Source organism: Petromyzon marinus, chromosome 1 (assembly GCF_048934315.1).
Source record: "Petromyzon marinus isolate PM22_M1 ecotype Great Lakes invasive population chromosome 1, UKy_Petmar_22M1.pri1.0, whole genome shotgun sequence".
Taxonomy (NCBI): Eukaryota; Metazoa; Chordata; class Hyperoartia; order Petromyzontiformes; family Petromyzontidae; genus Petromyzon; species Petromyzon marinus.
In genome coordinates, this window is record NC_133667.1 from 745,081 (window position 1) to 772,435 (window position 27,355).

General features: G+C 55.8%; 1 protein-coding gene across 1 annotated transcript in view; it reads left to right on the forward strand.

Moving 5' to 3' along the window:
* Nucleotides 1-27,355, forward strand: part of LOC116941938 (A disintegrin and metalloproteinase with thrombospondin motifs 6-like) — a 71,189-nt gene extending 43,834 nt beyond the window's left edge. The window contains exons 14-26 of the mRNA XM_032953347.2: nucleotides 801-946; nucleotides 2,360-2,423; nucleotides 6,579-6,681; nucleotides 9,136-9,275; nucleotides 12,093-12,216; nucleotides 12,503-12,583; nucleotides 13,626-13,786; nucleotides 15,640-15,775; nucleotides 19,371-19,500; nucleotides 20,370-20,574; nucleotides 21,461-21,637; nucleotides 22,303-22,459; nucleotides 23,189-27,355. Of these exons, the coding sequence (XP_032809238.2) occupies nucleotides 801-946; nucleotides 2,360-2,423; nucleotides 6,579-6,681; nucleotides 9,136-9,275; nucleotides 12,093-12,216; nucleotides 12,503-12,583; nucleotides 13,626-13,786; nucleotides 15,640-15,775; nucleotides 19,371-19,500; nucleotides 20,370-20,574; nucleotides 21,461-21,637; nucleotides 22,303-22,459; nucleotides 23,189-23,298 (1,734 nt within the window). The 3' untranslated portion in view covers nucleotides 23,299-27,355. The remainder of the gene's footprint in view (nucleotides 1-800; nucleotides 947-2,359; nucleotides 2,424-6,578; nucleotides 6,682-9,135; nucleotides 9,276-12,092; nucleotides 12,217-12,502; nucleotides 12,584-13,625; nucleotides 13,787-15,639; nucleotides 15,776-19,370; nucleotides 19,501-20,369; nucleotides 20,575-21,460; nucleotides 21,638-22,302; nucleotides 22,460-23,188) is intronic.

Consider the following 27,355-nt stretch of genomic DNA (forward strand, 5'->3'; position numbering starts at 1 on the left):
ACCTAGTGCGGTGTGTAAACATCACTACTGGGGAGACAAAGGCGGTCGGGCGTGGTGCTGGCCACCCACCCCCTTGTGTGTTGTGCTGGCCTTCATAGGTGCTGGCTAACAGCACTTGCCCCTACAGTCTGTTACAGGCTATACGGGGGATCTTTGTCTTTTGTGCGCGCATATGCGTATGTGTGCACGTGTGTGCACGCGTGTGTATTCGCGTGTATGCGTATGTGTGCGCGTGTATGCATCGCACAAGCACACAGCACCAACAACAAACAACGGCCTTTGACGACGCCATGGCTAGGTGCACTTCGAGATCACGTGAGATGTGGAAGGCTCTCACTGCTGGCATCAGGAGGTCACGGGACTAGGTGCAGGAGCTCACGGGACATACCCAGATGTACCGACCGAGGTGACCGGCAGATGCACCACCTGTGTGTCCCCGGTGCCCCGACACGCGCGCGCACACACACACACACACGTACAGACACACGAAGATAAAGACGAAGACTCCCCGTGTAGCCTTAACAGGCTGTAGGGGCAAGCGCCGTTAGCGAGCGCCTCGGACACACGCACACACGCACGTGGGAGGGAGCGGCGGCGCAGCGGTTAGCGCAACACGCTACGAACCCGGCGGCGCGACCCGGCTCCCCCCCTCCGTCGACGTGGCCTCAAACGAGCGCCCGGCGCCGGGGAGACGAGGCGGTCGTGCCGGGCGGTCGTGCCGGGCGGCCGTGCCGGGCGCTCGTCGCCGCTCTGCCGCGGGGGGACACGTGGGGGACCTTTGTCTTCGTGTGTTGGCGCAGTGGTGCTACCAGGGGGAGTGCGTGCCGCTGGGCACCGCGCCGGAGCGCGTGGACGGCGCCTGGGGCCTCTGGTCCCCCTGGGGGGACTGCAGCCGCAGCTGCGGAGGAGGGGTCTCCTCCTCGTTCCGGCACTGCGACAACCCCGTGTACGGCCACGCACCTCGTCGGTGGCGCCGTCAAACGAGCATCGTCATCGTCGGCGTCGCCATTCCACGTCATGGTCGTTGATACCATCGTCGTCGCCGCCGTCGTCATCGTCGTCATTGTCGTCATCACCACCATACTCATCTTCGTCAAAGTTATCATACTTATCATCGCCGTCACCGCCATCATCATCATCATCGTCGTCGTCGTCATTCTTACCATCATCATCATCACGATCGTTACCATCTCTGTCACCGTCGTCGTCATCGTCACCGCTACCATGTATGACGGAATGGCCACGCGTGCATCTCTTTGGAGCCGGTGGTCTGGACAAGGCTGGGCGTGTTTTCGCAATTGCAGTGCCGCTGACTGCACTCGGCCCAGGCAGCAGCACCCCACGGCACCAGCTGTTGCCGCTGTTGCCGTTCCCGCCGTTCCCGCCGTTCCCGCGTCCGGCTCTGTTCGTTTTGTTTTCTTTAATCGGCTCGCACACGAGGTCCGTGTGTGTGTCCATCGTGTGCCTGTCCACCGTGTGTGTCCACCGTGTGTGTCCACCGTGTGTGTCCACCGTGTGTGTGTCCACCGTATGTGTCCGTGTGTGTGTCCACCGTGTGTGTCCATCGTGTGCATGTCCACCGTGTGTGTCCATCGTGTGTGTCCGTGTGTGTGTCCACCGTGTGTGTGCATGAATGTGTGTGTCCATGTGCGTGTCCACCGTGTGTGTGCATGAATGTGTGTGTCCATCGTGTGCGTGTCCACCGTGTGTGTCCATCGTGTGTGTCCGTGTGTGTGTCCACCGTGTGTGTGTCCACCGTGTGTGTGTCCACCGTGTGTGTGCATGAATGTGTGTGTCTATCGTGTGCGTGTCCACCGTGTGTGTCTATCGTGTGCGTGTCCACCGTGTGTGTCTATCGTGTGCGTGTCCACCGTGTGTGTCCACCGTGTGTGTGTCCACCGTGTGTGTGTGCATGAATGTGTGTGTCCACCGTGTGTGTGCCCATCGTGTGTGTGTGTGTCCACCGTGTGTGTGCATGAATGTGTGTGTCCATCGTGTGCATGTCCACCGTGGGTGTGCATGAATGTGTGTCCGTGCGTGTGTCCGTGCGTGTGTCCGTGTGTGTGCTCATGTGCGTCCGTGTGCGTGTCCGTGTGTGTACTTATGTGTGTCCGTGTGTACCAGTGCATGTCCGTGTGTACCAGTGCGTGTCCGTGTGCCCGTGTGTGTCCATGCATGCCCGCGTGTGTGCGTGTGTGCGCGTGCGTGTCCGTGCGTGCCTGTGCGTGACCGTGTGGGCCCGCCCGTATCCGTGTGCATCCGGCCTTCAAAGGTGCTCGCTGACAGCACTTGCCCTAAAAGCCTGTGCAAGGCTACACGGGGGATCTTTGTATGCGTGTGTCTGTGCGTGTCCACGCAGCCCGGCTCACGGAGGGAAGTACTGCCTGGGGGAGCGCAAGCGCTATCGCTCGTGCAACGTGGAGGTGCGTGAGCCGTGCCCCGCTGCAGGCCCCACCGGGCACAGCAGAGGCGGCTCTTTACGCGCATCATAGCACCTGGTGGTGTTGGTGTTAGTGGTGGTGTTAGTGGTGGTGTTAGTGGTGGTGGTAGTGTTGGTGGTAGTGGTGGTGTTAGTGGTGGTGGTGTTGGTGTTAGTGTTGGTGTTAGTGGTGGTGTTGGTGGTAGTGGTAGTGGTGGTGTTGGTGGTGTTGTTAGTGGTGGTGTTGGTGGTGTTAGTGGTGGTGTTGGTGTTAGTGGTGGTGTTGGTGGTGTTAGTGGTGGTGTTGGTGGTAGTGTTGGTGTTAGTGGTGGTGTTGGTGGTAGTGGTAGTGGTGGTGTTGGTGGAGTTGTTAGTGGTGGTGTTGGTGGTGTTAGTGGTGGTGTTGGTGTTAGTGGTGGTGTTGGTGGTGTTAGTGGTGGTGGTGTTGGTGTTGGTGTTAGTGGTGGTGTTGGTGGTAGTGGTGGTGTTGGTGGTGTTGTTAGTGGTGGTGTTGGTGGTGTTAGTGGTGGTGTTGTTGTTAGTGGTGGTGTTGGTGTTAGTGGTGGTGTTGGTGGTGTTAGTGGTGGTGTTGGTGTTAGTGGTGGTGTTAGTGGTGGTGTTGGTGGTAGTGGTAGTGGTGGTGTTAGTGGTGGTGTTGGTGGTAGTGGTAGTGGTGGTGTTGGTGGTGTTGTTAGTGGTGGTGTTGGTGGTGTTAGTGGTGGTGTTGTTGTTGTTAGTGTTGGTGTTGTTGTTAGTGGTGGTGTTGGTGGTGTTGTTGTTAGTGGTAGTGTTGTTGTTAGTGGTGGTGTTGTTGTTGTTAGTGGTGGTGTTGGTGGTGTTGTTGTTAGTGGTGGTGTTGTTAGTGGTGGTGTTGTTGTTAGTGGTAGTGTTGGTGTTAGTGGTAGTGTTGTTGTTAGTGGTGGTGTTGGTGTTAGTGGTAATGTTGGTGTTGTTGTTAGTGGTGGTGTTGTTGTTGGTGTTGTTGTTGGTGGTAGTGTTGTTGTTAATGGTGGTGTTGGTGTTAGTGGTAGTGTTGGTGTTGTTCTTAGTGGTGGTGTTGTTGTTAGTGGTGGTGTTGTTGTTAGTGGTAGTGTTGGTGTTAGTGATAGTGTTGTTGTTAGTGGTGGTGTTGTTCTTGTTAGTGGTGGTGTTGTTGTTAGTGGTAGTGTTGTTGTTAGTGTTGTTGTTGTTCGTGGTGGTATTGTTGTTAGTGGTAGTGTTGGTGCTAGTGTTGTTGTTGTTAGTGGTGGTGTTGGTGTTGTTGTTAGTGGTGGTGTTGGTGTTGTTGTTAGTGGTGGTGTTGGTGTTAGTGGTAGTGTTGGTGTTAGTGATAGTGTTGTTGTTAGTGGTGGTGGTGTTGTTCTTGTTAGTGGTATTGTTGTTAGTGGTAGTGTTGGTGTTAGTGGTGGTGGTGTTGTTGTTAGTGGTAGTGTTGGTGGTGGTGTTGTTGTTAGTGGTAGTGTTGGTGGTGGTGTTGTTGTTAGTGGTAGTGTTGCTGTTGTTGTTAGTGGTAGTGTTGCTGTTGTTGTTAGTATTGGTATTGTTGTTGTTGTTAGTGGTAGTGTTGTTGTTAGTGGTAGTGTTGTTGTTAGTGGTGTTGTTGGTGGTGTTGTTGTTAGTGGTGGTGTTGGTGTTGTTGTTAGTGGTAGTGTTGGTGTTAGTGGTAATGTTGGTGTTATTGTTGTTAGTGGTGGTGTTATTGTTGTTAGTGGTGGTGTTGTTGTTGGTGGTGGTGTTGTTGTTGTTAGTGGTGGTGTTGGTGGTGTTGTTGTTAGTGGTGGTGTTGTTAGTGGTGGTGTTGTTGTTAGTGGTAGTGTTGGTGTTAGTGGTAGTGTTGTTGTTAGTGGTGGTGTTGGTGTTAGTGGTAATGTTGGTGTTGTTGTTGTTAGTGGTGGTGTTGTTGTTGGTGTTGTTGTTGGTGGTAGTGTTGTTGTTAATGGTGGTGTTGGTGTTAGTGGTAGTGTTGGTGTTGTTCTTAGTGGTGGTGTTGTTGTTAGTGGTGGTGTTGTTGTTAGTGGTAGTGTTGGTGTTAGTGATAGTGTTGTTGTTAGTGGTGGTGTTGTTCTTGTTAGTGGTGGTGTTGTTGTTGTTAGTGGTAGTGTTGTTGTTAGTGTTGTTGTTGTTCGTGGTGGTATTGTTGTTAGTGGTAGTGTTGGTGCTAGTGTTGTTGTTGTTAGTGGTGGTGTTGGTGTTGTTGTTAGTGGTGGTGTTGGTGTTAGTGGTAGTGTTGGTGTTAGTGATAGTGTTGTTGTTAGTGGTGGTGGTGTTGTTCTTGTTAGTGGTATTGTTGTTAGTGGTAGTGTTGGTGTTAGTGGTGGTGGTGGTGGTGTTGTTGTTAGTGGTAGTGTTGGTGGTGGTGTTGTTGTTAGTGGTAGTGTTGGTGGTGGTGTTGTTGTTAGTGGTAGTGTTGCTGTTGTTGTTAGTGGTAGTGTTGCTGTTGTTGTTAGTATTGGTATTGTTGTTGTTGTTAGTGGTAGTGTTGTTGTTAGTGGTAGTGTTGTTGTTAGTGGTGTTGTTGGTGGTGTTGTTGTTAGTGGTGGTGTTGGTGTTGTTGTTAGTGGTAGTGTTGGTGTTAGTGGTAATGTTGGTGTTATTGTTGTTAGTGGTGGTGTTATTGTTGTTAGTGGTGGTGTTGTTGTTGGTGGTGGTGTTGTTGTTGTTAGTGGTGGTGTTGGTGGTGTTGTTGTTAGTGGTGGTGTTGTTAGTGGTGGTGTTGTTGTTAGTGGTAGTGTTGGTGTTAGTGGTAGTGTTGTTGTTAGTGGTGGTGTTGGTGTTAGTGGTAATGTTGGTGTTGTTGTTGTTAGTGGTGGTGTTGTTGTTGGTGTTGTTGTTGGTGGTAGTGTTGTTGTTAATGGTGGTGTTGGTGTTAGTGGTAGTGTTGGTGTTGTTCTTAGTGGTGGTGTTGTTGTTAGTGGTGGTGTTGTTGTTAGTGGTAGTGTTGGTGTTAGTGATAGTGTTGTTGTTAGTGGTGGTGTTGTTCTTGTTAGTGGTGGTGTTGTTGTTGTTAGTGGTAGTGTTGTTGTTAGTGTTGTTGTTGTTCGTGGTGGTATTGTTGTTAGTGGTAGTGTTGGTGCTAGTGTTGTTGTTAGTGGTGGTGTTGGTGTTGTTGTTAGTGGTGGTGTTGGTGTTAGTGGTAGTGTTGGTGTTAGTGATAGTGTTGTTGTTAGTGGTGGTGGTGTTGTTCTTGTTAGTGGTATTGTTGTTAGTGGTAGTGTTGGTGTTAGTGGTGGTGGTGGTGGTGTTGTTGTTAGTGGTAGTGTTGGTGGTGGTGTTGTTGTTAGTGGTAGTGTTGGTGGTGGTGTTGTTGTTAGTGGTAGTGTTGCTGTTGTTGTTAGTGGTAGTGTTGCTGTTGTTGTTAGTATTGGTATTGTTGTTGTTGTTAGTGGTAGTGTTGTTGTTAGTGGTAGTGTTGTTGTTAGTGGTGTTGTTGGTGGTGTTGTTGTTAGTGGTGGTGTTGGTGTTGTTGTTAGTGGTAGTGTTGGTGTTAGTGGTAATGTTGGTGTTATTGTTGTTAGTGGTGGTGTTATTGTTGTTAGTGGTGGTGTTGTTGTTGGTGTTGTTGTTAGTGGTGGTGTTGGTGTTGTTGTTAGTGGTAGTGTTGTTGTTGTTAGTGGTATTGTTGGTGTTGTTGTTGTTGTTGTTAGTGGTATTGTTGTTGTTAGTGGTAGTGTTGTTAGTGGTAGTGTTGGTGTTGTTAGTGGTGGTGTTGTTGTTAGTGGTAGTGTTGTTGTTAGTGGTAGTGTTGTTGTTAGTGGTAGTGTTGATAGTGGTAGTGTTGTTGTTAGTGGTAGTGTTGCTGTTGTTGTTAGTGGTGGTGTTGGTGTTGTTGTTAGTGGTAGTGTTGGTGTTGTTAGTGGTAGTGTTGTTGTTAGTGGTAGTGTTGGTGTTGTTGTTAGTGGTAGTGTTGTTGTTAGTGGTAGTGCTGGTGTTGTTGTTCGTGGTGGTGGTGTTGTTGTTAGTAGTAGTGTTGTTAGTGTTGTTGTTGATGGTGTTGTTGATGGTGTTGTTAGTGGTAGTGTTGTTGTTAGTAGTAGTATTGTTGTTGTTAGTGGTGTTGTTGTTGTTGTTGTTGATGGTGTTGTTGTGGTCGAGGCATCGCGATGGCCGTGCGGTGACACCGTTCTTCTTGTCGTTGTCGCTGTTGATGGCGGCACTCCAGGACTGCCCCGAGGGCTCGCAGGACTTCCGTGAGAAGCAGTGTTCCGACTTCGACAGCGTTCCCTTCCGGGGGAAGTACTACACCTGGAAGCCGTACTCCGGAGGTATGGTCCATTGTTATCGAGCGTTGCTGTTACGCTCAATTGCCCCGGTCAGCCTCGCCGAGTCCGGTGACTCGTTCTCACAAGTTATCCCACGGTGCTTTGAACTGGATTTGTTTACCATAGGCGCGTTTGACCTAAATCCAGTGACAATGTGCGTTTGTTTAGCGATGGGAGTAGCGATAGAAGAGTGAGTGGGTCGATAGGTGGGTGGGTGAGCGTGTGGGTGGGTGAGCATGTGGGTGGGTGAGCATGTGGGTGAGTGGATGAGTGGGTGGGTGGGTGAGCATGTGGGTGAGTGGATGAGTGGGTGGGTGGGTGGATAGGTGAGTCGGTGGTTGAGTGAGTGGATCAATGAGTTTTCCCACAGTGCTTTGAATTGCATTTGTTTATCATAGCTGGCCCATAGCTGCGCCTTATCTGGCCTATACAGTGAGGGGAAAAAAGTATTTCATCCCCTGCTGATTTTGTACGTTTGCCCACTGACAAAGAAATGATCAGTCTATAATTTTAATGGTAGGTGTATTTGAACAGTGAGAGACAGAATAACAACAACAAAATCCAGACAAACGCTTGTCATAAATGTTATAAATTGATTTGCATTTTAATGAGGGAAATAAGTATTTGACCCCCTCTCAATCAGAAAGATTTCTGGCTCCCAGGTGTCTTTTATATAGGTAACGAGCTGAGATTAGGAGCACACTCTTAAAGGGAGTGCTCCTAATCTCAGCTTGTTACCTGTATAAAAGACACCTGTCCACAGAAGCAATCAATCAGATTCCAAACTCTCCACCATGGCCAAGACCAAAGAGCTCTCCAAGGATGTCAGGGACAAGATTGTAGACCTACACAAGGCTGGAATGGGCTACAAGACCATTGCCAAGCAGTTTGGTGAGAAGGTGACAACAGTTGGTGCGATTATTCGCAAATGGAAGAAACACCAAAAGAACTATCAATCTCCCTCGGCCTGGGGCTCCATGCAAGATCTCACCTCGTGGAGTTGCAATGATCATGAGAGCGGTGAGGAATCAGCCCAGAACTACACGGGAGGATCTTGTCAATGATCTCAAGGCAGCTGGAACCATAGTCACCAAGAAAACAATTGGTAACACACTACGCCGTGAAGGACTGAAATCCTGCAGCGCCCGCAAGGTCCCCCTGCTCAAGAAAGCACATATATATGCCCGTCTGAAGTTTGCCAATGAACATCTGAATGATTCAGAGGACAACTGGGTGAAAGTGTTGTGGTCAGATGAGACCGAAATGGAGCTCTTTGGCATCAACTCAACTCGCCGTGTTTGGAGGAGGAGGAATGCTGCCTATGACCCCAAGAACACCATCCCCACCGTCAAACATGGAGGTGGAAACATTATGCTTTAGGGGTGTTTTTCTGCTAAGTGTACAGGATAACTTCACCACATCAAAGGGACGATGGACGGGGCCATGTATCGTCAAATCTTGGGTGAGAACCTCCTTCCATCAGCCAGGGCATTGAAAATGGGTCGTGGATGGGTATTCCAGCATGACAATGACCCAAAACACACGGCCAAGGCAACAAAGGAGTGGCTCAAGAAGAAGCACATTAATGTCCTGGAGTGGCCTAGCCAGTCTCCAGACCTTAATCCCATAGAAAATCTGTGGAGGGAGCTGAAGGTTCGAGTTGCCAAACATCAGCCTCGAAACCTTAATGACTTCGGAGAAGATCTGCAAAGAGGAGTGGGACAAAATCCCTCCTGAGATGTGTGCAAACCTGGTGGCCAACTACAAGAAACGTCTGACCTCTGTGATTGCCAACAAGGGTTTTGCCACCAAGTACTAAGTCATGTTTTGCAGAGGGGTCAAATACTTATTTCCCTCGTTAAAATGCAAATCAATTCATAACATTTTTGACATGCGTTTTTCTGGATTTTTGTTGTTGTTATTCTGTATCTCACTGTTCAAATAATCCTACCATTAAAATTATAGACTGATCATTTCTTTGTCAGTGGGCAAACGTACAAAATCAGAAGGGGATCAAATACTTTCTTCCCTCACTGTAGCTGGCCTGAAGCTGGCCCATAACTGTCCGTTATCTGGCCTATAGCTGGCCTGAAGCTGATCTATAGCTGGCCCTTATCTGGCCTATAGCTGAACTAAAGCTGGCCCATAGCTGGCCCTTAGCTGGCCCTTAGCTGGCCCTTAGCTGGCCCTTAGCTGGCCCTTAGCTGGCCCATAGCTGAACTAAAGCTGGCCCTTAGCTGGCCCATAGCCGGGCCTTAGCTGAACTAAAGCTGGCCCTTAGCTGGCCCATAGCTGGCCCTTAGCTGGCCCATAGCTGAACTAAAGCTGTCCCTTAGCCGGCCCATAGCCGGGCCCATAGCTGAACTAAAGCTGCTCCCTTAGCTGGCCCATAGCCGGCCCATAGCCGGGCCCCGTAGCAGCGCGGTGATGCTTGTTGCGCTGCCCGTGGCCCCACAGCGCAGGTGAAGCCCTGTGCGCTCAGCTGCCTGGCGGACGGATACCACTTCTACACGGAGCGCGCGCCCGCCGTGGTGGACGGCACGCGTTGCCACGGCGACCCCGACTCGCTCGACATCTGCGTCAACGGGGAGTGCCGCGTGAGTGAGACGCACGCGCGCGCAGAGGCGAAGATCCCCCGTGTAGCCTTAACAGACTGTTGGGGCAAGCGCTGTTAGCGAGCAACCTCACACAAAGACAAAGATCCCCCGTGTAGCCTGTAACAGACTGTTGGGGCAAGCGCTGCGAGCGAGCGCCTATGAAGGCCGGAACGGCACACGAGGGGGTGGGTGGCCAGCACCACGCCCGGCCGCCTTTGTCTCCCCAGTGGCGATGTTTTACACACTGCATCAGGTACTCATTTGAGGCCGAGTCGACATAGAGGACGCCCAGGGCCGCTACAGGTAATCGTCACATTGGTTTTGGCCGTGAGCAGGAATCGAACTCGGGTCGCCGGGTTCGTAGCGTAGCGCGTTAACCGCTGCACCACCGCTCCCCACGCACGCACGCACACGCGCGTGCACACACACTCACACGCACGCACACGCAATGATAGAGATCCCTCCCGTGTAGCAGCCTACACGGGCTGTTGGGCCAAGTGTTTACGTGCCTGTGTGTGTGTGAGTGTGTGAGTGTGTCTGTGTGTGTGTGTGAGTGAGTGAGTGTGAGTGTGTGTGAGTGAGTGTGAGTGAGTGTGTGTGTGCGGAGCGGTAGTGTAGCGGTTAGCACGCTGCGCTATGAACCTGGCGTCCCGGGTTCGATTCCCGCTCACGGCCAACACCGGTGACGATTATCTGAACCGGTCCTTGGCCTCCCCTTAGGTCGACTCAGCCTGAAATGAGTACCTGGTGCGGTGTGTAAACATCGCCACTGGGGCGACAAAGGCGGTTGGGCGTGGTGCTGGCCACCCACCCCCTCGTGTACCGTTCCGGCCTTCATACAGTGAGGGAAAAAAGTATTTGATCCCCTGCTGATTTTGTACGTTTGCCCACTGACAAAGAAATTATCAGTTTATAATTTTAATGGTAGGTTTATTTGAACAGTGAGAGACAGAAAGCAACAAAAAAATCCGGAAAAACTCATGTCAAAAATGTTATTAATTGATTTGCATTTTAATGAGGGAAATAAGTATTTGACCCATCTGCAAAACATGACTTAGTACTTGGTGGCAAAACCCTTGTTGGCAATCACAGAGGTCAGACGTTTCTTGTAGTTAGCCACCAGGTTTGCACACATCTCAGGAGGCATTTTATCCCACTCCTCTTTGCAGATCGTCTCCAAGTCATTAAGGTTTCAAGGCTGACGTTTGGCAACTCGAACCTTCAGCTCCCTCCACAGATTTTCTATGGGATTAAGGTCTGGAGACTGGCTAGGCCACTCCAGGACCTTAATGTGCTTCTTCTTGAACCACTCCTTTGTTGCCTTGGCCGTATGTGTTGGGTCATTGTCATGCTGCAATACCCATCCACGACCCATTTTCAATGCCCTGGCCGAGGGAAGGAGGTTCTCACCCAAGATTTGACGGTACATGGCCCCGTCCATCGTCCCTTTCATGCGGTTAAGTTGTCATGTCCCCTTAGCAGAAAAACACCCCCAAAGCATCATGTTTACACCTCAATGTTTGACGGTGGGGATGGTGTTCTTGAGGTCATAGGCAGCATTCCTCCTCCTCCAAACACGGCGAGTTGAGTTGATGCCAAAGAGCTCCATTTCGGTCTCATCTGACCACAACACTTTCACCGAGTTGTCCTCTGAATCATTCAGATGTTCATTGGCAAACGTCAGACGGGCAAGTATATGTGCTTTCTTGAGCAGGGGGACCTTGCGAGCGCTGCAGGATTTCAGTTCTTCACGGCGTAGTGTGTTACCATTTGTTGTCTTGGTGACTATGGTCCCAGCTGCCTTGAGATCATTGACAAGATCCTCCCGTGTAGTTCTGGGCTGATTCCTCACCGTTCTCATGATTATTGCAACTCCACGAGGTGAGATCTTGCATGGAGCCCCAGGCCGAGGGAGATTGACAGTTCTTTTGTGTTTCTTCCGTTTGCGAATAATCGCACCAACTGTTGTCACCTTCTCACCAAGCTGCTTGGCAATGGTCTTGTAGCCCATTCCAGCCTTATTTAGGTCTACAATCTTGTCCCTGACATCCTTGTAGAGCTCTTTGGTCTTGACCATGGTGGAGAGTTTGGAATCTGATTGATTGATTGCTTCTGTGGACAGGTGTCTTTTATACAGGTAACAAGCTGAAATTAGGAGCACTCCCTTTAAGAGTGTGCTCCTAATCTCAGCTCGTTACCTGTATAAAAGACACCTGGGAGCCAGAAATCTTTCTGATTGAGAGGGGGTCAAATACGTATTTCCCTCATTCAAATGCAAATCAATTCATAACATTTTTGACATGCGTTTTTCATGATTTTTGTTGTTGTTATTCTGTCTTTCACTGTTCAAATACACCTACCATTAAAATTATAGACTGATCATTTCTTTGTCAGTGGGCAAACGTACAAAATCAGCAGGGGATCAAATACTTTTTTTCCCTCACTGTATGTATGCTTGTTGAGTGTGTATGTGAATGAGTGAAGTCTGTGGTGTGTGAGTGAGCGTGTATGTGAGCGAGTGTGTCTGCGCGTGTGCGCGTGTGTGTGTGTGTTGACAATGACGCCTGACACCCTGGACGCCCGTGCAAGCGCGATGCGTTCCGTCGCGACAGATTTTCCAGGTGAAATATCGAAACTAATAACGTTTCAAAAATAAAACGGGGTCACGCTGTGCGCACCTTTCATGTCTGTTCCCCGGGTCGTGCGTGCGCGTGTCCTCGCATGCGCGTGTCCCGTACGCCTCCGCGCACGTGTGCCTGCGCAAACGCACGCGTGCGTGTCCTTGCGCGTGCGTGCGTGCGTGCCTGGCCTGAGCAGCACGTGGGCTGCGACCGGCGCCTGGGCTCCAGCGCGGTGGAGGACAAGTGCCGCGTGTGCGGCGGTGACGGCAGCGCCTGCGACACGGTGCACGGCACCTTCAACGACTCCTTCCCCTGGAACGGTGCGGTCCCTTGCGCGGGGCGGGGGGCGGGGGGGGCGAGCGTGGGGGGCGAGACGGACTCCGTGGTTCGAATTCCGGCGGGGCTGCACCGGTTAATGCCCACGGGCGTCGGGGGGGTGGGGGGGGGGGGGGAGCGAGTTCAAGTCGACCGATTTCTGTTGAAGGGGGGGCGCACGGTCGAGAGACCAGGATAGGAGTCTCTCTCTCGCGACAGCGCCGGCTGGGCCGGTGCCGGCCTACGTCTGACTCGCCCTCGCTCTGACCCCCGCCATCGTCCCCACCGCAGCGTACCACGAGGTGACGCGCATCCCCGCCGGCGCCGTGCACATCCTCATCCGCGAAGTCGCCGTGTCCAGAAACTACATCGGTGAGACGCGTCGGTGCCGTCGTTGTTGTCGTCGTTGTTGTTTATACGGTGATCGTTGTCATTTTTATCATTCTGCTCGTTTGCCCAGGAAAGCCGCGCCGAGTCTCCTGCGTCTCGTCCAGGAGGGTCCTGCCAGGGTTTTGGTGGTGGGGAGCGGTGATGCTGCTCCCGCTGCTGGGTGTGATCCCAGTCGAGTGACTCTGTGATGTGTTCGGTGTTTTGGGGCCGTCGGTTCTCGTAGCAGGCAGCAACTTTGTCTGTACGCTGAACAATGCTAACACTGCAATGGGCTTGATCACGTAAATATATAAATGTGTCGTCAAACCCGCCACCACCCGACACAGCCAACTAGTAAGGGCTGTCACGTAAACAGAACGTGCTAATTCATCACTAGTGCAGCACTAGTGTGTAGTGTAGTGTATAGTGTAGTGTATAGTGTAATAAACTAGTACAGCACTAGTGTGTAGTGTAGTGTATAGTGTAGTGTATAGTGTAGTATACTAGTACAGCACTAGTATGTAGTGTAGTGTATAGTGTAGTGTATAGTGTAGCATACTAGTACAGCACTAGTATGTAGTGTAGTGTATAGTGTAGTATATAGTGTAGTGTAGTGTATAGTGTAGCATATTAGTACAGCACTAGTATGTAGTGTATAGTGTAGTGTATAGTGTAGTATACTAGTACAGCACTAGTATGTAGTGTAGTGTGTAGTGTAGTATATAGTGTAGTATACTAGTACAGCACACCGGTGTGTTGGAGAGCCAAGCCACGACATTTACAATCTGAGTACGACGTTTCGCCAGTAATTACAGCCAGCTTCATCAGGCGACGGCCAAATCTGGTGGGTTTTAACGACACACATTTATATATTTAGGCGGTCTAACCCAAAAAAATCCTCTATTATGGATGATATTGGTCGCGAAAGCCTCCTACGTGTGAAACAAACGGACGCAAGTTGACAGGGAGGCCGCGAGGCTCCCCTGAGCAAGCCAGCGGGACACAGGAACTTCACTGACCGACGTCATCGTCGTTGTTGTAACAGCCCTGAAATCGGAGAGCGAGTATTTCCTGAACGGAGCGTGGACCATCGACTGGCCGCGGCGCTTCCAGGCCGGCGGGACGGTGTTCACGTACCGGCGCGAGGCCGACGAGCCGGAGAGCGTGGAGGGGCTGGGGCCAACCAGCGAGCCACTCGTCGTCATGGTGTGACGACGCACGCACACTCGCGCACAAAGACAAAGGTCCCCCGTGTAGCCTTAGCAGACTGTCGGGGCAAGCGCTGTTAGCGAGCAGCACCTACGAAGGCCGGTAACGGCACGCGAGGGGGTGGGTGGCCAGCACCACGCCCGTACGCCTTTGTCTCCCCAGTGGCGATGTTCACTACACACCGCACCAGGTGACTCATTTGAGGCTGAGTCGACCTTGGGAAGGCCCGGGACCGGTTCAGATAAACGTCACCGGTGTTGACCTGAGTGGGAATCGAAACCCGGGTCGCCGTTGCACAGCATGCTAACCGCTACACTGCCGCTCCCCACTCGCGTACACAAAGACAAAGATAAAGATCCCCCATATAGCCTTAACAGACTGTAGAGGCAAGTGCTGTTAGCGAGCACCTATGAAGGCCGGAACGGTACACGAAGGGGTGGGTGGCCAGCACCACGCCCGACCGCCTTTGTCTCCCTAGTGGCAATGTTTACACACCGCACCAGGTACTCATTTGAGGCTGAGTCGACCTAGGGGAGGCCCGGGACCATTTCAGATAATCGTCACTGGTGTTGGCCGTGAGCGGGAATCGAACCCGGGTCGCCAGGTTCATAGCGCAGCGCGCTAACCGCTACACTATCGCTCCCCGCGTGCACACACACGTGTACACACACAACAACAACAACCGCCATTCGCCACTAAGTGGCCGTGACGTCACCACGACGCTTGTGCCAGGCTATGTGCACCTTGAGGCCACGTGACGTGTCGAACGCCCGCTGGCAGGAGGTCACGGGGCAGACCCAGGTGCCACGGGTCGACTTACTGAGATGACTGGCTGATGCACCACCTGTGCCCCCTACTGTGCCAGCTTTCTGTGCTTTAGCCACCCGGCGCTCCGCTTGTTGTTGTGAGTGTCGCTCCTCTGCCCTCCGTTGTTGTTGGAGGGTGACTGCCTCCAACTGCCCAGTAGCATCCTTCACGAGCCTCCTCCACAGAGGCCGATCTGGGCACCGCTGGTACCAGTCATCGGCAAGTCCACTCAGCTTCACGTTCTCCTGTACCACATCACTCCATCTCTTCTCTAGCCCGTACCGCGCCCATTTAGCCCCCTCGATCCGGCCGAACAAAAGCTGTTTCGGCATGCGGAGGCTGGGCATGCGGGCTACATGACCCAGCCAATGCAGCCTTCCCCGCCGGAGGAGCTCACCGATGGGACCTTGCCCAGATCTTTCAAGGATTTGTGAGCTTCTCACACAATCCAGCCTGGTTAAACCCAGGATGGATCGTAGGCAGGCCAGCCTAAATGTTTCTAACTGGCGAAGATGTTCCATGAGGGGGGTCCACGTTTCGCAAGCGAAGAGAAGGGAGGGAATGACCGTGGCCGAGAAGACCTGAAGCTTTGTGCGGAGCGATAGACCAGGTGGCTTCCACACACACACGCGTACACACACACACACACGTGTATCCACACACGTGTACACGCACACGCACACACGCCACCGAGCCACTCTTCGTCACTGTGTGACACACAGTTCACTGATGTGCCGGGCAACGTCAAGGAGGTCACGGGACAGGCCCAGGTGCTATGGGTTGACTGTTGTGCCAGGCTAGGTGCAGGAGGTCTTGGGTCAGACCCAGGTGCTATGGGTTGATTGTTGTGCCAGGCTAGGTGCAGGAGGTCTTGGGTCAGGCCCAGGTGCTGTGGGTGGACTGTTGTGCCAGGCTAGGTGCAGGAGGTCACGGGACAGGCCCAGGTGCTATGGGCCGAGGCGATTGACCGATGGCACCGCGTTGACGCTGTTGTTGTTGTTGCTGCTGCTGCCGCTGCTGCCGCGTGTTACCCGGGGCGCCAGGTTCTACTGCAGGAGCAGAACAAGGGGGTCGAGTACAGCTACAACGTTCCGGCGAGCCGCCCCGGCCGTGTCGACTCCGCGGCCTTCAGCTGGCACCTCACGCCGTGGTCGCCCTGCTCAGCCACCTGCGCCGGGGGTGAGACTGGCGTCGCCATCGTCGTCTTCGCCATCGTTGTTATCGTCATAATCATCGTCGCCGTCGTCGCCATCGCCGCCGTGGCCATCGTCACCATCGCCACCGCCGTCATCGCCACCCACCACTATGGCGGTCATCATCACCGCCATCCTCCGCGGAAGTCGGTGCTGTGAGTGCTGCGAGGCAGCTGTGAGTGTGGTGAGGCAGCTGTGAGTGCGGTGATGCAGCTGTGAGTGTGGTGATGCAGCTGTGAGTGTGGTGATGCAGCTGTGAGTGTGGTGATGCAGGTGTGAGTGCGGTGAGGCAGCTGTGAGTGCGGTGATGCAGCTGTGAGTGTGGTGGTGCAGCTGTGAGTGTGGTGATGCAGCTGTGAGTGTGGTGATGTAGCTGTGAGTGTGGTGAGGCAGCTGTGAGTGCGGTGATGCAGCTGTGAGTGCGGTGAGACAGCTGTGAGTGTGGTGATGCAGCTGTGAGTGTGGTGATGCAGCTGTGAGCGCGGTGATGCAGCTGTGAGTGTGGTGAGGCAGCTGTGAGTGTGGTGGTGCAGCTGTGAGTGTGGTGGTGCAGCTGTGAGTGTGGTGGTGCAGCACGGTGATGCAGCTGTGAGTGTGGTGATGCAGCTGTGAGTGTGGTGGTGCAGCTGTGAGTGCGGTGATGCAGCTGTGAGTGTGGTGGTGCAGCTGTGAGTGTGGTGATGCAGCTGTGAGTGCGGTGATGCAGCTGTGAGTGTGGTGATGCAGCTGTGAGTGCGGTGAGGCAGCTGTGAGTGTGGTGGTGCAGCTGTGAGTGTGGTGATGCAGCTGTGAGTGTGGTGATGCAGCTGTGAGTGTGGTGATGTAGCTGTGAGTGTGGTGAGGCGGCTGTGAGTGCGGTGATGCAGCTGTGAGTGCGGTGAGGCAGCTGTGAGTGTGGTGATGCAGCTGTGAGTGTGGTGATGCAGCTGTGAGCGCGGTGATGCAGCTGTGAGTGTGGTGAGGCAGCTGTGAGTGTGGTGGTGCAGCTGTGAGTGTGGTGGTGCAGCTGTGAGTGTGGTGGTGCAGCGCGGTGATGCAGCTGTGAGTGTGGTGATGCAGCTGTGAGTGTGGTGGTGCAGCTGTGAGTGCGGTGATGCAGCTGTGAGTGTGGTGGTGCAGCTGTGAGTGTGGTGATGCAGCTGTGAGTGCGGTGATGCAGCTGTGAGTGTGGTGATGCAGCTGTGAGTGCGGTGAGGCAGCTGTGAGTGTGGTGGTGCAGCTGTGAGTGTGGTGATGCAGCTGTGAGTGCGGTGAGGCAGCTGTGAGTGTGGTGATGCAGCTGTGAGTGTGGTGATGCAGCTGTGAGTGTGGTGATGCAGCTGTGAGTGTGGTGATGCAGCTGTGAGTGTGGTGATGCAGCTGTGAGTGTGGTGAGGCAGCTGTGAGTGTGGTGGTGCAGCTGTGAGTATGGTGAGGCAGCTGTGAGTGTGGTGAGGCAGCTGTGAGTGTGGTGATGCAGCTGTGAGTGTGGTGATGCAGCTGTGAGTGTGGTGATGCAGCTGTGAGTGTGGTGATGCAGCTGTGAGTGTGGTGAGGCAGCTGTGAGTGTGGTGGTGCAGCTGTGAGTGTGGTGGTGCAGCTGTGAGTGTGGTGAGGCAGCTGTGAGTGTGGTGGTGCAGCTGTGAGTGTGGTGGTACAGCTGTGAGTGTGGTGGTGCAGCTGTGAGTGTGGTGGTGCAGCTGTGAGTGTGGTGGTGCAGCTGTGAGTGCGGTGATGCAGCTGTGAGTGTGGTGATGCAGCTGTGAGTGCGGTGAGGCAGCTGTGAGTGTGGTGGTGCAGCTGTGAGTGTGGTGATGCAGCTGTGAGTGCGGTGAGGCAGCTGTGAGTGTGGTGATGCAGCTGTGAGTGCGGTGATGCAGCTGTGAGTGTGGTGATGCAGCTGTGAGTGTGGCGAGGCAGCTGTGAGTGTGGTGGTGCAGCTGTTAGTGCGGCGAGGCAGCTGTGAGTGCGGTGATACAGCTGTGAGTGAGGTGATGCAGCTGTGAGTGCGGTGATGCAGCTGTGAGTGCGGTGATGCAGCTGTGAGTGCGGTGATGCAGCTGTGAGTGCGGTGATGCAGCTGTGAGTGTGGTGATGCAGCTGTGAGTGTGGTGAGGCAGCTGTGAGTGCGGTGGTGCAGCTGTGAGTGCGGTGATGCAGCTGTGAGTGCGGTGCATGCCGGCGTGTGCAGTGATGCAGCTGTGAGTGTGGTGAGGCAGCTGTGAGTGCGGTGATGCAGCTGTGAGTGCGGTGGTGCAGCTGTGAGTGCGGTGATGCAGCTGTGAGTGCGGTGATGCAGCTGTGAGTGTGGTGATGCAGCTGTGAGTGCGGTGATGCAGCTGTGAGTGCGGTGATGCAGCTGTGAGTGCGGTGATGCAGCTGTGAGCGCGGTGAGGCAGCTGTGAGTGTGGTGATACAGCTGTGAGTGTGGTGATGCAGCTGTGAGTGCGGCGATGCAGCTGTGAGTGCGGTGCACGCCGGCGTGTGCGGTGATGCAGCTGTGAGTGTGGTGATGCAGCTGTGAGTGCGGTGATGCAGCTGTGAGTGCGGCGATGCAGCTGTGAGTGTGGTGAGGCAGCTGTCAGTGTGGTGATGCAGCTGTGAGTGTGGTGATGCAGCTGTGAGTGTGGTGATGCAGCTGTGAGTGCGGCGATGCAGCTGTGAGTGCGGTGATGCAGCTGTGAGTGTGGTGATGCAGCTGTGAGCGCGGTGAGGCAGCTGTGAGCGCGGTGAGGCAGCTGTGAGCGCGGTGAGGCAGCTGTGAGTGCGGTGATGCAGCTGTGAGTGTGGTGATGCAGCTGTGAGCGCGGTGAGGCAGCTGTGAGCGCGGTGAGGCAGCTGTGAGTGTGGTGATGCAGCTGTGAGTGCGGTGATGCAGCTGTGAGTGCGGTAATGCAGCTGTGAGTGCGGTGATGCAGCTGTGAGTGTGGTGATGCAGCTGTGAGTGCGGTGATGCAGCTGTGAGTGCGGCGATGCAGCTGTGAGTGCGGCGATGCAGCTGTGAGTGCGGTAATGCAGCTGTGAGTGCGGCGATGCAGCTGTGAGTGTGGTGATGCAGCTGTGAGTGTGGTGATGTAGCTGTGAGCGCGGTGATGCAGCTGTGAGTGCGGTGATGCAGCTGTGAGCGCGGTGATGCAGCTGTGAGTGTGGTGATGTAGCTGTGAGTGTGGTGATGCAGCTGTGAGTGTGGTGATGCAGCTGTGAGTGCGGTGCACGCCGGCGTGTGCGGTGATGCAGCTGTGAGTGTGGTGCAGCTGTGAGTGCGGTGATGCAGCTGTGAGTGTGGTGATGCAGCTGTGGGCGCGGTGAGGCAGCTGTGAGCGCGGTGAGGCAGCTGTGAGCGCGGTGAGGCAGCTGTGAGTGCGGTAATGCAGCTGTGAGTGTGGCGATGCAGCTGTGAGCGCGGTGATGCAGCTGTTAGTGCGGCGATGCAGCTGTGAGCGCGGTGAGGCAGCTGTGAGTGTGGTGATGCAGCTGTGAGTGCGGTGATGCAGCTGTGAGTGCGGCGATGCAGCTGTGAGCGCGGCGATGCAGCTGTGAGCGCGGCGATGCAGCTGTGAGTGCGGCGGTGCAGCTGTGAGTGCGGTGCGTTGTCGGCGCAGGCCTGCAGCAGCGCGAGGCGGCGTGCCGGCGCGTGGACGACGCCAGCACGGTGCAGGGGAGCCACTGCGACGCCGACGCCAGGCCCCACGAGCCGCAGCGGCCGTGCAGCACCGAGCCCTGCCCCCCCGAGTGAGTCCGCCCCCCCCGAGTGAGTCCGCCCGCCCGCCCGCGTCACCGCGGGCCCATTGCCGCCACGCAACCTCGCAGCAGGAAGCGCCCCCCCCGGGGTTCGATTCCAGACTCGGGGGGCCGCTTTTTCTGTGCGGGGGGTCAGTGCGAGCGCGGGTGTGAGATTGAGAGCGAGTGTTTGTAAGCGTGGGAGTGCGGGAGGAGTGTGAGAGCGAGTGTTTGTAAGCGTGGGAGTGTGGGAGGAGTGTGGGAGCGAGTGCGGAGCGGCGCTACGAACCCGGCGACCCGGGTTCGATTCCCGCTCACGGCCAACACCGGTGGCGATTATCTGAACCGGTCCTGGGCCTACCCTAGGTCGACTCGGCCTCAAATGAGTCACCCGGTGCGGTGTGTAGTAAACATCGCAACTGGGGAGACGAAGGCGGCCGGGCGTGGTTCTGGCCACCCACCCCCTCGTGTGCCGTGCCGGCCTTCATAGGTGCTGCTCGCTAACAGCACTTGCCCCAATAGTAGAGGCTACACGGGGGATCTTTGTCTTTTGTAAGTGCGCGTGGAGTTTGAATGTTCTCTCTCCCCGATGCCCTGCGTGGGGTTTTCTCCCGCTGCTCCGCTTTTCCTCCTCCCGCGTGGCACAACAATAGTAAGATTAAAGCACGAGTCACTATTGATCGGCGGGGAACATCTTACGAATAAAAACCCAACGCAGAAGCGGCGGCGGCGGCGGCGGCGGCGGCAGCCTCCCGAGCAACAATGTTCCGTCGACCCAGCGTGGCTGCTCCTGGACAAACAAGTAAAACGTTAACACGAGTCGTGCGTCTCCCCCCCCCCCCCTCCCTACCACGCTCACCCCCCTCCCCCCCCTCTCGCAGGTGGCTGATCGGCGAGTGGTCCGAGTGCAGCCGCACGTGCGACGGCGGCGCTCGCACGCGCACCGTGGCGTGCGTGCGCGCCGTGGGGCCCGCCGAGCAGGAGGCGCTCGACGCCGCGCGCTGCCTCACCCACCGTCCGGCCGACCGCGAGCCGTGCGCCAACCGCACCTGCCCGCCCCGATGGGCGGCGCAGGAGTGGTCCGAGGTGACGGGCGGCCCCGAGCCGCGGCTTCGATTGCGCGCCGGCGAGAATCCGATCGGGGGGAGGGCGGGAGGGCGGGGGGGGGGGGGGGTGGCCGTCGGCGTCGGACGTGGCAAAATCTTCTCGTCGCGCGCGGTGGGATGGTTCGCGACGGGAGTTAGTCGCCCCGACGTTCGCAAACGAGCGTGGATCGACGGGCAGTCGGGGAGCGCGACGGCGGCCGAGGCTCGGCCCCCCAAGTCCGTGCCCTCCTCTTGGTCCGGCCCCGTGACCCTGGGCCTCGGGCTCGGGGGAGATCGTCGGGGTTAAAATCCCCGCGCGCGAAGGGGCGGCGACACGGCCCCCCGGCTCCGGCCGCGGCATAAAGCGAATGAACGTCGAATCCTTGCCCGGCAAGGATCCGAATCCGCCCGGCCGCCCCGGTTAACGCTGCGGCGGCGAGCAGCAGCGGCGGCGCTGCCACGCGGCCGTCTGCTTCGCTCGCGGAGCGCGTGACTGATCCCGTGACGCCGTTCGCAAGGGGAGACAATTCGAACGTTGCGCCGCAGCAGCTGCAGCAGCTGCAGCAGCAACAGGAGCGGTCACCCCCCCCCCCCCCCCCACCCCTACTGGCAGCAGGCGAATGTCCCCTTGCAGGACAGGTGACGAGGCAGACTCTTTAGAATCAGAATCTTTTTTTAGACCGGAAGAATGCGATGAGCCATGAAGCTCTTTTTCACAGACAGGGACAGCTGCCCTTTCCTTGTTTAATCGCTCGTTCGCGCGATCGTTTCTTTGCTTATTCGCGCATTGGATCATTCGTCCATCCATCCCTCTGATCGCCCTCTCATGCGGTCGTTGTTTGTCCGTTCGCCGCCCCCCCTGCCTCCTGCGCCCGCTTGCCCCGCAGTGCGCGCCGCGCTGCGGCCCGGGGTACAAGCACCGCGTGGTTCAGTGCAAGAGCAGCGACCTGAGCCGCGTGCTGGCGCCGTCGCAGTGCACCGAGGGCAGCAAACCCGCCGCCCGCATGCGTTGCTCGCTCGCAAAGTGCCCGCCGCCACGCTGGGTGCCCGGTGACTGGGGCCCGGTGAGCCGACACCGCCGCCACTGCCTGCCGCCGCCACCGCCGCCACTTCCTGCCGCCGCCACTTCCTGCACCACCGCCACCATTTCCCGCCACCACCGCCACCACTTCCGGCACCACCACCACGATTTCCCACCGCCACCACCACTTCCGGCACCACCGCCACGATTTCCCACCGCCACCGCCACCACTTCCGGCACCACCACCACGATTTCCCACCGCCACCGCCACCACTTCCGGCACCACCGCCACCATTTCCCGCCACCACCGCCACCACTTCCGGCACCACCACCACGATTTCCCACCGCCACCACCACTTCCGGCACCACCGCCACGATTTCCCACCGCCACCGCCACCACTTCCGGCACCACCACCACGATTTCCCACCGCCACCGCCACCACTTCCGGCACCACCGCCACGATTTCCCGCCACCACCATCACCACCACTTCCGGCACCACCGCCACGATTTCCCACCGCCACCGCCACCACTTCCGGCACCACCGCCACGATTTCCCGCCACCACCATCACCACCACTTCCTGCACCACCGCCACCACAGGAAGCAGTGGTGGCGGCAGCATCACATCGCCTGCCCCGGTATAACTCTCTCCCGCGCGCACACCACGTGTTCCCGCAACCCCCCCCCCCCCACCCACCCACCCACAGTGCTCGGCGCAGTGCGGCGTTGGACAGCAGAAGCGCAGCGTGACGTGCGTGTCGCACTCGGGCCACCCGTCGGCCGAGTGCCCCGAGGCCCTGCGGCCGCCCCCCATGCAGCAGTGCGAGGTCAAGTGTGATGGGGGGCCCGTCAACACCTCCGAGGGTGAGTCGCGTGATCGTGATTGTCATCATCGTCGTCGTCATCATCACGATCATTATAATCATCGTCGACGTCGTCATAATCGTCGTCGTCGTCATCATCATTGTCATCGTGGTCATCGTCATCATCGTAATCATTATCATAATTGTCATCATCAAAATCATCGTCATCATCGTGATCGTTATAATAATAATCGTCATCGTCATTGTTCTCATCGTCGTCTTAATCGCCATCGTAACCATAGCGACGTGTAGGTGTGTCTAGGGTTGTGCCACACGTTGTCCACAACGGTGGCCGCCGAACGCCACTCTCATGTGGTAGCAGGGCGGCTGGGAGATCTCCGCTCCCACGTTCCGCTCCGCTCCCACGTTCCGCTCCGCGTGCCGCGAGCTTCAGCAGCAGGAAACGAACATTCCGTTCTCGTTCGGATCACATTAACCCGCCCCCCCCCCCCGCCACTCCCCCACCGAAAGAGCCGCGCAGGCACATGGAGCGAAACGTCGTTTGTGAAACAAATTTTATCCTTCACCGCAAGCGTAGGAACCTCACCGATCGGGAACGAGAGGGGGGAACACGGAACGTCCGATACGGCATAAGACGTTCCCCCAGGACCGGCGCGTGCCGTGCACTGGGCCACACACGGCCAGGCCCGTTAGAAATCTCAAGGTCAGGATAGGACGTGGGGACCTAACGTGTTCGTTCCTGCCCCCCACCCCCCCTTACTCCCTCCAGAATGCAAGGACGTCAACAAGGTTGCCTACTGCCCCCTCGTGCTCAAGTTCAAGTTCTGCGGCAGGGCCTACTTCCGGCAGATGTGCTGCAAGACCTGCCAAGGGTACTGACGCTCACCGCGGCGGTAGCAGCAGTGGGAGCGGGGTTTTACCGGCCGGTCGTGTCCGGAGACCGGAGTCGAGGGGCCGCCGTGGCGGGCGACCGAGCGGGCGGGCGGGCGGGCGGGCGAGATGGATGGATGGAGAGAGCGAGGGCGGGAAGGCCGTTCCGCTAAACCGTGCGGCGGCATTTGGGATTTCTCCACCGCCGCCACCACCGTCGTCACCGCCACTGCCGTCACCGCCGTCACCGCCGTCACCGCCGCCGCCACCGCCGCGTGGAAGGCCTCGTTTCTCCCGCCCCGACCGCGGTGCTTGCGGACGCCAGGCCAGGTGCTAATTTTCAGGCCGAGTTCGCCCTGCATCGCCGGGGAGGAGGGAGAGGCTTCTGACCGAGCGGAGAAGCGAATCGGTGACCCGTGTAGCGGGACGAAAAGAAAATACGTTTTGGAAGGCGAGTTTGGAAGACGCTGGATTTTTTCCGAATCTCCGGTGCGGACGGTGGGAGACGCGGGGGGCTGGGGGTGGGGTGGTGGGGGGGGGGCGTCGTCGCACGAGGCGCCGGGGCTTTCACCGTCGACGTTACGCGCGCGGTGGGGATCTCCCGGAGGCCAGCCGGACCGCGACGTCGGCCGAATTGACGGATTTCCGACCCGGGGGAAATGCGAATGGACCGGACTCGGATCGAACCTGCGAGGAGCGATCGTGCGAGTTCGCGAATAATAATAATAATAATGTATTCCGCACAGCAGCACTTGAATGACAAAAAGGATGGATGTCGAATGGAGGTGAAATTTTACTTAACGCAAACAAAACACGAAAACCCGAGGCTTCACGTTGACCGCACGGTCGGCTCGGCGCGCTCTCGTGCGACGTGGATCCCGGGCACGGGGGGCTCCACGCAGGGGGCTCGACGTTGGGGGGCTCCTCGCTGGGGGGCTCCACGCTGGGGGGGGGCTCGGCACGAGCGACGCCGTCGCCGCGTCTTCTTCGCGAACCGTGCTGCTGGGAGTTTGGAAAACGCGATGGCAGCTGATGGGATAACGAGCATCGATTTGAGCCTCTTTGCAATTTGCCGTCTGGCTTTACCGAAGACGATCGGCACGCTTGGAATGTCTTCCGCCAATTTTTTTATTGTTATTATTCTCTATTTTTTTTTTTACTCCTTTTGGCTTTTTTCCGGGCGCTCGCCTCGCGGTTCTCCTCCGGCTGTCGCGCTGCCGGGCGGCGGGGGCCCAGAGAGGGCGGCGTTCGGCCCCTGGAGATTCTCTACAGACCTCAAGTGTTTTCAGTCGTTTTGGGTTTTTTTTCCGTTCCTCGCGAAACGCCGGGGCGCATTTTTACATTTCGTATGAAGCAATACGGCCGCTTTCTCAATATTTTGTTATAGTTGTTATAATTATTATTATCGTCACGATTACCTTTCCTTAATAATCTCATGCACTGACCGACAACAACAGCATTAACGAGCCCACGCGCTCGATCAGCGTTTCTATAACACTTCCAGGAGAAGCAATACGTTACGTCGGTTAAACGCCCTGCCCTTTTCAGCGGTAGCGGGATGTTCTTTTTTTTTTTTACACTAACTAATTTTCGTTACACATGCTAATTCCGCCGTTGACTTTGAGGGGCGTTTGTGTACCAGCGCTTTTTATTATCGCTCCATCTGGGGAGTGACTTGCACACGGGCACAGTGTTAATGCACGCACGCACGGATCCCCAACCTTTCCCCGGTCTCCCCCACAGCCTCCCGCCCCTCCCATCCACCCCCCAACTGATGATCTATCAATAGATGGATGGATCGTGGCTGATGATGACGATGATGGAACCGACTTGAAGCGCTGCACTTAGCTGCCGCGACGTGAAACCCGGCTGTGGGGTTAACGTGGCCTCGTGGGCTGTGGCAGGAGTCGAACCTTTTTCCACTGCATGAGCCGAGCCGTGCCACTGTCGTCACACGCTGTGCGCCAGGTCTTCCGCCGTTTTAATGTCACACGCAACGGGCGAGTGGGGACGTGCGTAGCCGACGCGGTGATACCACGTCCCAGCGCACGTATTACACGGCTCGGATATGCCGGCGTCGGAAAGGGTCCTCGTGAACACGAGTAGCATCGTGAAGGTGTCCGCACGGAGCCATCGTGACCGGCGAGTGGGGCTCGCGTCTCCTCGTGCCGGCTATCGCGCGGCCGTGCCGCCACACAAAGGCCCCCACGACTCGCCTCCGTTTGTGTTGCTGACGAACAGGCGTGGCGATCCTGGGCCTCCGGGAATCTTTGGCTGGCCCTGTTCATGCCGCGCGGCCCCGCACGTGCTCGTACGCGGTCGCGAACCGGATGAGGCTCAGCCCCTAAATTGGGACGATTCGTCAAACTTGCCGAGGAGGGCGTAGCGGGAGGGCGTCCGTCGGGCACGGCCTGATCGGTAGTGGTCGGCCGAGCGGGCGAGCGGTCAGGCCTGGAGCCGGGCAGCAGCTGCAGCGCGGGACGGTGGCGGGTTCACGTCTTTAATCTGCAAAAGATGAGAAACAGCCGTCAGAACAGAAACATTCGTGCAGGCCGGAAAGAAAACAAAACTGGCTTTAGCAACACGCACGCATTCAGGTCGTTCAGCAGTGCACGTACAGAAGCTCTCAGCCTTGTCTAGACCACCATTGGCACTTTGCCTAAAGGCAACAACAATAAAGCTGACAATGAGGAAGAGACCCATCATCGCAAGTGCTCCAGCGAGGTCCCCACCCTGCGTGTACAGGCAGCAGTCCTCTCCATACACAGGGCTCCCAGAGGCACATGGCAGCAGGGGGGGGGACATTGATGACTGGACTGACGAGGATTTTACACTTGGCAACATCGCGCCTCCACAACTGCGAAAACTCGGTAGGGCCCTCCTGAAAAGCAGTCTTGAGACGCGGTGAGGCTCTCCTGCAGTAAAAACCAAGCAGAATAAAAAAATATATAACGGTAGCCCATAATGGCGCCGGTTGTGAGCTGGCTTAGCGCCAGCCACCGTTCGATGGTGCTGATGGGCATGCAGAAAAGTTGTCCCCGCGTGTTGCACCAATAGCTGCCTCCCGCTTAGCGTGGGAGAAATGAGCGCGCATGGGGCCCAGTGCGACGATTACAGTCGACAGCGGTTAGCGGCGTGCGTGGCGCGCGCCCCACTGATGTCGATGAATGTGGGACCCCCTAAGCTCGCGAATCCGTTCATTTTCCCCGATTTCGTGCGGTCGCGTACGCCGGAAACGTCGCCACGCCAACGTCACGTTGACGCCAAAGTGGCGGCCAAGTGGTGGTGCCCCCCGGCCCGGTATTTTTGTGACCGGTCTGGGGACGTTTTGACTGCAGTAAACATCGTGCCGGCGTGCCGGAAGCGTGTCCGAGCGAGAAACGCACGCGCACGCACACGTACGCGCGCGCACACACACACACACGTACGCGCGCGTGGGGCGATGGGGCGAGGAGATTTCACTACTCCCGAACCCTAGCCCCGCGGCGAACTGTGGAGCCGCCAGTTTGAGGTCAACCGTGGGCATGGAGGGTCACCCTCGCTCGAGGCTTCTGTGCGCAGTGACCAATGTGAATTTTAATACGAATAAAATTGGACGATAAAGTTAAACTCTTTTTTTTATAATCAAAATAAATATGGTACAGATACGAATATGTGGTGTGTTTTAGTTTTTTGCCAAATATTTATTGTACTGTAGTCTACCAAAGAACGGAATGGCTGTGTAAATTATTAATTTGCAAGTAAAGATACAATGTAAACTATTGTTTTACGAAGTTTTTTTCTCTCTCCTATTGTCTTTTGTACAGAGCAATTTTTTTTTGGTTCCTTTCAGAATATTATTAACGTTATTTATTTATGTTTCATGCTTTTCACATTGGTCACAAGATTCGTTTTGAGGATGGAATTACTTGGTGCTTTTTCTCCCTCCCCACTCACACATTACCTATATTTAGTTATTTTAAATGAAATCTATATCTTTACACAGTACTCTTGTATCGATTGTGTCCTGGGCTGACGATGGTGCATATAATAGTGTATAATAAACAGTATTTGTTTTCTACAAAAA